Genomic DNA, 11,738 nt, shown 5'->3' with positions numbered 1-11,738 from the left:
CACCTAATATATCCTTTATATTGATGAAATATTTAATTTTTCTTTATTTTTATAATGATTTATTCGTTTTAGTGAGTAAAAAATCTTGAATACTTGTAGTATTAAAATGATTTACATATTGTCATCACTCGTTTCTATTAAAATCGCATCTCAAACACGATTGATACTAACACATGTATCGATAAATACTAAGTATTCACAGCTATAAATGGAGTCGACTTGAAAGCGCCGAACTTCAAATGTAATAAATTTGCACTTTGTACAATGTCTGTCGCCATAAATACGAGAATATTTAGGCACAGAGTAGTTCGCGCTCGCCTATTTGCATCTTTATCTGGCTGTCAAAAGGATGTTTAATTTAACGTACAGATAAGCGGTACATTCGTGATTATCGGCTGCGTGCACGCCTATGCACATGGTATACTAATCGAAATGACGGCAGACTGTCGAAAAGGGGAAGGCATCTATTTTTAGCCATAAGCTTCGCCGCCAGTCCTTAATCCGATTGATTGAGGCTACCCAGTAGCAATTTCACAGACGTAACACGTGGTAAACGTCTCTCAGATGCGATGCGATTTTGCGGAAATTTCCTCACGATCAGGCAGCACGTTTTTTATAACTTGCGGAAAAAGATAGATGAGAATTTGTACGCTTACTCATTTCATTAGCTAAGCTAAAATATAATATATAAAAGTATATAAAAGCGTTTAAAAAGTTAAATGGATATTCCTTGTGCAGACTAGATGTGTTAAATATCGCGTGAAATATTTCCATTGTGTTTTTAATTAACTTTCATATTGTTGAGAATAAACGGCTATTAAAGCTTAAATAATGTTTAATTTGAAGCAAATTATATAATTATCTTTATCACTGAACAGTTTTTTAAATAATTTTTTAAAGTATGTATGACCACGTCAAATGTTTAAACAGGTTAAATACAGCGATGCTTCTACTTGCGGTTTGTTGTTAATACAATAGAGGCTTTTGCCAGACACGTTTACGCAAGAAGTGACAAAGCGTCGAAGATCAGCTTGCACATTCTGCGGTATCATGATACTCTTGTAGTGTCAACGCGTGCTGCCTTGACAAGCACGTGTTTGTTCATGTACTGTCAACTTATTGCTAGTTGGTGCAATATTGGCTGCGTTCAGCGGAGAAAGCAGCGTTGCAACTGTTGTAAACTTTTGCAATATGATTGGTTTATACATTTAGATCCAATGAGAAATTAAAGGCAGGACGAATCATATTAAAGAATTTTGCAACAGTTGCAAAATTATTTACTGAACGCTACCATTGTTTTTTCTCTAATTGATAAGTGCTACTTTAGAGAGAGAGAGAGAGAGAGAGAGAGAAAGAGAGAGACATACAGCTTTTCTAAATTCTTAAGCCATTTTACAATGTGCTTTTTATTTCCTTTTTCTTGTTTTTTATCTTTTGCTTTTTTCTTCTTTGCAATCGTTTTATCAAAAATTGTTTATCAACAATTTTTTTTGTTACGTATTTCTTGTTTCTTTCGAAGTTCATTAACTTTTATCTCGGGCGATATAAAACAAAAAATCAGATAAGAAGCAAAAAGACAAGATGTAAAAAATAACAAAAAGTAAGAAACAAGAAACAAAAAACATATTGTATATAAAAGCTTTAATCATATCTTGAGTACGGTACGAAAAATCATGATATTATGAAATATGTAATTTTTTAAATTAAGTTAAATTTTTCATAAATGTACTTCTGCTATCGTTTTAATTAGATTATCAAGTAACGATTGTTTGACGAGTGATTGATAACACGTTACATTTATTGAGAAACAACAAAACCATCTTTCGTTCCACGCGAATAAATTCTGGATAAATGTTAAAAATATGCTGTTATTTTCATACTTGAGTTGGAATGGGCAGTGCGATTGAAAGTAACATATCAAGCTCACCGATTAATGGCCCGAATTAACGAAGTTTAAGCGACTGTTATCGTAAGTTAATTTATGAGGATAAATAATTGGTAAATGATGTGACTAGAAATGCAATGTGAAATAGCAAGATATCTTTAGAAATTGTAGCGATTTTTATATAGACAAAGTTGTATCGCGAGGTCAAATTGAAGCTAAACGCAATGTGAGTTAACAAGCCATTAAAATACATTAATAATTAGTGTAACGTTTAAGACACCTGTTCACTCACCTGCTATCTTCTGTGACATCAGAAGCGAAAGTACACAACAAAAATTCTTGCAAATTATATTTGTATAGAAATATTTTTCAATAAAATATTACTTGCAATTGATACAATAGACTGAAAACTATCTTATTTATGAAATAAAGGCTCTCTACTGCAGATAATATTAAATTCATAACATCAAATTATATCCAATTTGAGTTTTTTTTAATCATTTCTATCAGATTGCCACCGTTTCTATTCTATATATCATTAATTTAACTAAAACAATGGAGTTAAATAATTTAACTCATAAAAATATATTAAATTTGACTCAATAATTTATTATATAATTTATTATTTATCAAATGCATACATGAATATGGACGCTGTTTATTTCGAAAATAATTAGAGAAATTAATTGATTTATATTTTGACACATAAAAGTTAAAAATACAAAATGTTATTTAACTCAAGACGTTACTTTAACAATATAGTGGTGAGGGAACAGAAGCCTTAATCTTTTATATATAAAACAATCAAGAAATGATAAAAAAATTAATGACGAGCATTATATTAATTTATGTTAATAAAATAAAATCTTTTTTTTCGTACTCCGAGACTCTAATCCTTGCATCTGAACGTAGCAGTCGGAAATGTTTCACATGCACCTTTTGTCACGGTTTGCCATCTTAACCATCGCGTTAGATTTGCGTCTAGTGGGCGATTTATCTCGCGGATAGAAGCTCCGATTTGTCAGCGCTACCAAACGACGTAATCTGTCCACGTTGATTCGCACGAGATCGCCGCTGATCAAATAATGGCAATCGTCGAGTCTCTGAATAGGCACTCCGGTGCTTTGATTCCCGACGTCCATCGACGTTCGCAGACTGAATGCACAAAGTAGCGATAAGTGCGTTCGTTTGTTCGTAATCAAGCAAGAATTCTGCGCACGGCCACGATTAACTCGCAGTTCGTAAATAATATGAGAGGATTATGCAAGTAAACGCGGTTTGCGCGGTAACGTATACCGAGTAAACAACGTTCCGCTTCGCGCGTCGACGCCGTCCGTTGCGAATCCGGATGGATTCAGACGTAACGAGAATGGCGGCGTAGGTTGCGAGTTGGCGTTTATGAACTGCGAATTTAAACGTGTGGAATTTTTTGTGGGATGTGATCCCGTACGATGCGAGAAAACGACAAAACGGAGACAAAACTGACGTGAGAAACAAGAGGTTCCCGCCATGTGTCGATTGTTTTTCTGTTAATGTGTACCACATTATGTAACGTGTATTAATAAATTAATGCTCAATGACATAACGTAAAATCATTTAAGGTTATTAAGTCCTGTTCCATCAATGTAGATTAATCTTGATTTTTTAATCTTGATTTAATTTTCATTTTAAATAACTTTTTCTAACTCTAAGAATTAAAAAAAGATAAATAATAAGTAAGGCAGAGATTAAAATTAAGTCTTACATAGATTAACTTTTCTGGTTTACACTTAAGCTCACTTAACTCAAATATAAATATTATATTTTTCTCATTTTAATTTGTAAAAAGGCTTTATAATTATAAATCAAATTACTAATATTAAGGAGCATTAAAGTCAAGGCTGATTCTTTTCGCAAAATTGTTTTTGTTATTTTTATTATTACGTAGTTGATTTAAGTTACAAACAAAATTTCTAACCTCTATAATTGAGTCATCTTCAGTATTGAAGAAATCAGAAATTCAGTATTGAAATCATTAAAAATTTTAATGATTGCACATGCATTGTTTTAATGCTGAAGTTGACCCAATTAGAGGTCGAAATATTTGTAATTTAAATCAACTACACAATGTAATAACGAAACAAAAATTATTTTGCGAAAAGAATTAGCATTGGCTTTAATATTTCTTAATATTAATAATTTGTATTTTTTTATGATTAATCACTAAATTAATTTGTAATAATAACTTTAAAGTTGCTACAAAATCATCAATTATTTATTAATTAATCATTAATATTTATTAATTAATAATCATAGCTATAAAAATACAATTTTTACATTATTAGGTTGAGACCAATCACGAGTTAACCAAAAATGAAAAACCCTGATAATTTTTTCAGGATTGATCCTTGTCTGTGTATCTGACATCGTAATCAGGAATTCTTCACGTTCGATTTTTTGTCGCAATTCATCGGCGCATCTGGGAAATTAAACGGAACAAAATGTTAGTAATGTGCAACATAATTTTACATTCCGTTATATCTTGTACGGTAACATCAAGTGACGAAGTATGTCTAAAGAATTTACGTTAAGCGATGCATGTCTTGCACATTTCGAACGATGTCAAGCGTTTATTAAGTCAACTTTTCCATTTTCCGATGACCTCGCTACGATCTAACATCGTGTACATTTATGGCGTTATCGCATGCATCTTTCCGAAGCGACTAATAATGCAAATTGACGTGTCGCATTCGACCTTCCTATCTACCTACTGCAGTGTTTACAATATACATAATCTTGCATACTCGAGCGAAATGATATCTACGGAAATTCTTTGTTTTTGAGAAAATTGTGTTTTCAAAATACTTCAACGAAAAAATATTCGTTATCTAAAATATTTAATAAATTATCTAAAAATAAAATTATCTAAAATATTTAAAGTATATACCGCGATCATATTATTTTCTTTGCTGAATAGTTAAAAAATTAATCGAAACGTACATTTACAAACGTAAATGACCAATTATCAAATTTTTTTATAAAAAATATTTTGCATGGTTTAATATCAACAAAGGATCTTTTATTAAAATATTAGCACTGTCTACAATGTCGATTCTCACTAGCCTTATAATTTTTTCCTTTTTATCATATTTAAAAATATTCATGATCGGTGCGCTTATAACATGATAGATAATTATTTCATTCTAATAAACAGATGAATATCATCGCAATATTTCTGCATTCTTCTTGAAAAAAATCTTATAAATTTGATTTACAATCTTAATGAATTATAGATTTATAATCGGTTCTTATTTTAAAACCATCTTAATGTCTTAAGATGTTAAAACGATATGATTGACTTATGATATTTTAAGGCTGTATTTAAAACAGTCTTAAATATATAAGAACCAACCATATATGAATACCAGCCATAGAACGCCGCGTGCATAGTAACTATTAATTTTTACAATTCACATCCTTGCAAGAGCATTAATCACATGCGTGCCTACATATAGTCGATTATTCATTCCGGAGTCAAGAGATCGCGTGATAAACCCAGTATGTCATAAATTTTCAGAAGTTCGTGTGTAACAACGAATTTATTGTTTGGTCTTTCATGATATTTATATCGGTAACGAGAACATTAATCTCGCATATAGAAAAACAATATTAGATCGACATAATTTATTTTTACCTGCAATTATTTGGAATAATTGCACTGTACGAGAGAGCGAATTTTCTTTTCTTTTCTCGCAGAATGCGAGTCTCGAGGGTATTTTAAAACCATGTTTATGCTGTGATGTCGACGCATTCAATTAGACGAAAGTGCAAACGTGACTAACGACGGTTTACGACAGAATAGGTGAACGAACTCGAAGTAAACCCGCCCGGATGATTTGTACGGTTAGAAGAGCGGAAGAGCTGTGGTCATCGCGCCATGTTAATATCGCACGTGCATCACACGTGACGCGTAACGACCCGCGTGAACATCACGACGATTTATGGTGACTGACAAACCGATTGTCCCAATCGACTAATCTGTTTTTATCTTCCCTTCGTCCTGTCAATTCTCGTGATACATTAGAAATTTGCTTACGCAATCGATAAGAACTTGAATATGATGGATAGGAGATTTGATCATTAACTAATTGTGATTAATCTTTTTATTCGATTTTTTGTTGTATGTTTTATTAATATAAACATTTCGAGATCAAAAATTTAAAATAAAAGTGTCGCGTATTTTAGAGTACGTAACGCGTTGCGTTGCCGAGAAAATCAGGAGTGCAGAACGTGAACTCTGTTGATCAATGATAACGTATATTTGCAGATATTAATTGAATTATAGAGAATGAAACTTGTTTACAAAAATCTCGTTTATTAATTGTTTCTACGACGAAGACTTGCAAGTTGAAAATTAAGTAAGATAAAAATATATGCGCATCAATAGCGCGATCATTTCATAATTATGCAAGGAATAAGGCGCATTGAAGCGAGGAATATAAATTCACGTCCGTTATGTTATTAACAAATCTATCCTCATAACGATGGTAGATGAACCCGAGATTTCATGGTGATGAGATCATTCTCGTGATTATACTGGAGCTTGAAAGCGCAGATATTTATCATACCATTTACCACACTATTTGTGAACTTTAACAAATTGTATGTTATGAGTAGCTTAAATTCTCATAAAAATAATTACATAAAATTAACTCGTTTGACGTAATAATTTTTTATTACAATAACATTAGTGCAGTACAATTTAATGAAATTAGTTATAAATAAAATAAAATAAAATTAATATAAAATTTCGTAAAATTGTTATTTAAAATTTAATCTTATTTATCTATTCACTGTTCAATTTTATAAACGTTATCTTTTTTATTTTCTAATAATACGTTTTACATATTTTATTTTATACTTTTTTTATTCTTATTTAAGATGAACAATTACAATCTCGTGAATTTTCATAGTAAAATGAAGTGATGGAAACTATAACATTTGAAAATAAAAAAGTCTATCCCTAGACATAGATATGTCTCATGATCTATATCGTTCATATACAATCGAACTTCCTTTTATTTAGTTCCAATTAAAGCGGAATATTGATAGCAGAGTTTTCTTGTTCTTTCTCACACACATACAAAAAAAAGTTTTTCTCAAGATTCTTATATATTTTGTTTAAATAGCTTTATCATTAAATAAATCTTCCCTTATTCGATTATACAGCTATAGATGGTATCGATAATTCTGTATTGTGTTACTTAGTATTCCAATCAGCTTATTGTAAAAGTTAAGAGTTGCATATTTATGTGATAATTTACAAATTGCGAAGTACGATTCTTTGTTATTTCCAAATTAGCAAAAGATTTGTATCATTAAAAGATGCATAATTTTGTATTATTTATCATTGTTCGATTATACAGCTATAAATAGTATCGATAATTCTGTTACTTTGATTGTGTTATTTAGTATTCCAATGAGCTTGTTGCACAGAAGTTAAGAGTTGCATATTTATGTGACAATTTGCAAATTGCGAAGTACGATTCTATGTTATTTCTAAATTAATAAAAGATTTGTATCATCAAAAGATGCATAATTTTGTATTTATTTATCATTATATCATTATTAATCAAGATAATTATTCTTATGGTCCAAATCTGATAATTCATTTGATTTACATTTGGCATAACACTTGATTAATTAACAAACTCATAGATTTTAGTTTTATCAAATATACAATGTAAAAATTAATATTGATCTTGTTTGATTTTATAGTGAGATGGTTATCTTGATAAATCATTACTCGTCATTTATAACTATTTCTTTTGTAATGCATACTAAGTGTTTTATTAGCATACAGTGGAAAGAATGAAATTTTTCTGCCAAAATAGTCATTTTAAAATAAATGCGTCGGAGATATTATTTGTATATCGTATTTATTTATATACATCGAAGAGACGAGTCTGTCCTTGAAAAACCGTTAATGTAAATATGTGCATATTTTTATCTGTTAAATGTATAAGTGTGTACAAAGCGAATCACGTAATGTATAAAACCATGTATATAAAAATGATCAGAAGTATGATACAACATAAACGTGAAAGAACATGACATTTAACGGTATATTTATTTAAAAAAATAATTTTCTTTGAATGCAATGATTTTTTAGATGTAATAATTATTTTCGAAATTGTAATAACTTAATATTTATATAATAATAATTTTAAGTTATCCACTTTGAAATATTAAATTTTTTCTTCTATGTTTTTGATAATTTTATTTGCAAAGATTAATACTATACATATACGATGAAAATTGATGTAAAAATTGACATTATATTATTTACAAGAAAAGAATATGAAATTTCCCTTCAACTTGACCTCGTGGGGTTACCGTGATCGATATGGTGGCTGTTGTTGCTATTTTTAAAGACATTATAGTGTGTCATCGCGTATGTCGTTCAACGACATTCATTCTTCATACAATATGCACCGAATATAACATCAGCGTGTTAAAATTTAAAAGCACTTTAAAGATATTAGAAACAACATTACATAACATTTAACATTAAAATATTTTAATTAGTACATTAAAATTATAATATTTTAATTAGTACATTAAAATTAGTAATTAAAATTGAAAAATTATGATACATGCAGTGTTCATTAAATTTCGTTTCATTAAATTTTGCTAAAAAGCTATGGATTTCAATTTCATCAAGGGTTTTTTTAATACAGAAATAGGGTAGCTGCTTCTGTTAGTATTTATTGTAATAATAAATTTTATTATTTCTGGAAGGAAATTGAAAAATTACATATTATGATGGAGTCTCATTAAATTTTCACTAAAGGTATATAAATTCAATTTCAATTTCATTAAAGGTCTTTTCAATTCAGAAAGAAACGAGATCCTTCTTTTTAGTACTGTAATAACAAATTTTATTATTTCTGTAAGAAATTTGCTCATGACAATGCGAGTAAAATATAATTGAGTAATTTATTCAGTAAATAAAATTACTGTTGCTAGTTGTTATTCATTCTTTTTTTATCGTTTCTAGGAGATAAAATTTTCCTCGCGTGCGGAAACAATGTATTATTATCGAAGGACACTGAAAAGTGGCTGCTGCGCGAATTGCCGGAACTATTGTAAAAGCTCATGGAATTGAATAAGCATTCAACAGAGAATAACAATTTTTTTCTATCTGCGCAGAATCCTGGGTGGAGTTGGTGCCGGACCCGCCGCTGGCGACCCGGACAACGCCGACGCCATTTAGCATTACCGGCGAACGTGAATATCTGCGACTTCTCAGAGAAGCACAGAGAGATTCTACACATTCATCCGCGAAGCATTCCCTGGCGTCTTCGCGCCGGGACACTCCGAGGGACAGGTAAGACTTTATTTTCCGGATTTTTTATCTTCCAAGTGAGTTGGCGACGTCTCGCCGAAAATCGCGTGGGACACATAACTTTTCGATACTTTAAGAACTAGAAAGTAAGCGATTTCAGAATAAGATACCGCTTTTCGAGAAGTTTGGAAAAATCTTCTCGATCGTTGATTTGTCAGAAATCGAATTAAGATTTTCGAAAATTACGACGATTAAACTTGGACAGTTCTAACCAAAGTTCTAACTTTCTGCAAAGTTTATACAGCCATAGTACATAAAAAAAATTAAATAATAAGATTTAAGCAGTAAAAAGAATCAATAGATTTGTTACTGTTTATGTTATGATATCTACTTACTTTACGATATTTGATCGTGATTGCTTGAATTGTAATGCTTCAATTTTTGTGTGCCATGGCCTTTAAAGTACCCTTCATGCTGATACTCAACTAATTTTTAGCGTCAAAATAGATCGTACAATAAAAATTGATGAATATCAAACGTCACTTTTGACCTATTTGGCGTTAAAAATGAACGTTGAGTATCAGCATGAAAAGGTACTTTATACACCAAACAGAGCCAAGCACGTGGGGATTCGAAAGATGCTTTGAAACAGTATAAAGCCAACTCTTATAATCTCCAGACAGTTTGAAGACTCGGCCAACAAAGCCGGCCATTCAACTATATACCTATATTCACGCAAGTTCTCGGTGCGCAAAAGACGACGTTTCCCCTCACATATCCTGCATGAGTATAATGAGAGAAAACGTTTGCTTCCGTTCCCTTTCCTTCTTGAGAAGGACTTCGGAGTAAGAAAAGAAGCGTCGTGACTCAGAGGCGAGGAATGACGATCCGTACACATGGAGAACTATTTTTTTTTTTTTTCGTCGCTTCATCATCAAGCGTTAGGGTGTGGCTCAAGGTCATGTAGATAAAAGCTGTAGAAGGCGAGTGACCCTACTGAGTACATTATAATTTCGCTTAGCGAATTGCGAATTATATACATAGAAATAACTTTAGAATAAAAATTCAAAATCATAAGAATGAAAGAATAATTCCTTATTTTTTGAATTTTATGATGCACAGCTAATTGAAAGCAAAAATTCATACTATTTTTTTAGAGCAAACTTTTCATAAATTCGAGCAGAATTTAGTCGATATATAATTATTATAATTACTGCATTGTTACCTGCACTTTTAAATTGATTTTAAACAATGCGTTAAATTAATTTTCAGTCGTGGCGCAATAATCGTAGCAATGTTGTGATCATGTCGCAATAATCGTAGCAATGTCGCATATCGCTCGTAAACAAAGTTATAGTTACAAGTAAACATTTATATTTTTACTTTTGCTGTTTAGACGGCTGAATTAACACATGGCTCTTAACTTAAAATAACGTCATTGAGAGACTCGCGTAAATATCTTGGCAGGAGAACAACTAATATGCGTTTGTATGCTTTGTTGCTGACAAAGGAATGTAATTCGATATCTCTATGCACAGATCTATTAAAAGTATTGCTCTATTAAAAGTATTAGTTGCTGATTCTTTGACACAAAAAAATTTTTAATGATTTGATTTGCGAGAAATATTATACACAGTACTCAATCGCGTCATAATAAAAAACATTGATCTGTAGTCATCGTGTACATGCTTTGTGTTTGTATGTGTTTCTCTAACAATAAGTAATATTATCTCGAGCATAAAAATCACGACTGTTAACAATACCTGCACAACAATGAATATCCAGTTCAATCTCGAGATATTCTGCGATATGTAATGTCGTGCATATTGAATTATTTAATCCGCTTTATGCTTAGGTCTATTAATGTAAATTAATTTTAATCTCTCTTTAATTTATTTTTTATCCTTTTCCAATTAATTTAAAATTAAAAACAGATTAAAAGTAAATTAAGTCTAGATTAAAGTTAATCTACATTAATAGAAGTAGTGTATCTAGAAGAAAGTTAATCTACATTATTTACTGCGTCGTCTATACACTCGGCATTATCACTCGTTTTCTTTGTGAACAAATTTTGAAGAAGAAAATTAGCGTAGGCTATTTAACAAGTTTGACAAACGACACGAATATGATAGTTGTTAACGTTTTAACACAGGGAAATAAATATAAATTTATTAAATATCATTCTTAACGAAAAATTTTATCATTATTATACATGAATTAATAAATTTTGATTTTTTAAAAAGGTAAAAAATTATAAAAAATTAATTTTTACATAAATATACACTGTCAGAAATGTAACCACGAGCTTCCTTTTATGTAAATAAAACTTGTGGTTATGAAATTAAAAGTAATAGTCTAACTGAAAATTAAGTTATAGTAGTTACTTAAATGTAATGAACGTGTACATTAATTTCATGTACACGCAGATATATTTTTCAGTTATAAATAATTAAAAAATTTTTAACAGTATACACACACACACACACACACACACACACACACACACACACACACACACACACACAC

General features: G+C 30.5%; 1 protein-coding gene across 1 annotated transcript in view; it reads left to right on the top strand.

Annotated features, from left to right (window-relative positions):
- The window catches only part of LOC105617780, a 32,143-nt gene that overhangs the window by 5,367 nt on the left and 15,038 nt on the right, over positions 1 to 11,738 (top strand). The window contains exon 2 of the mRNA XM_012199338.1: positions 9,077 to 9,254. Coding sequence (XP_012054728.1) covers positions 9,077 to 9,254 — 178 coding nt within the window. The remainder of the gene's footprint in view (positions 1 to 9,076; positions 9,255 to 11,738) is intronic.

Source organism: Atta cephalotes, assembly GCF_000143395.1.
Source record: "Atta cephalotes unplaced genomic scaffold scaffold00001, whole genome shotgun sequence".
Taxonomy (NCBI): domain Eukaryota; kingdom Metazoa; phylum Arthropoda; class Insecta; order Hymenoptera; family Formicidae; genus Atta; species Atta cephalotes.
The sequence above is the reverse complement of the archived record's forward strand: the minus strand, read 5'-3'. Positions and strand labels throughout refer to the sequence as shown.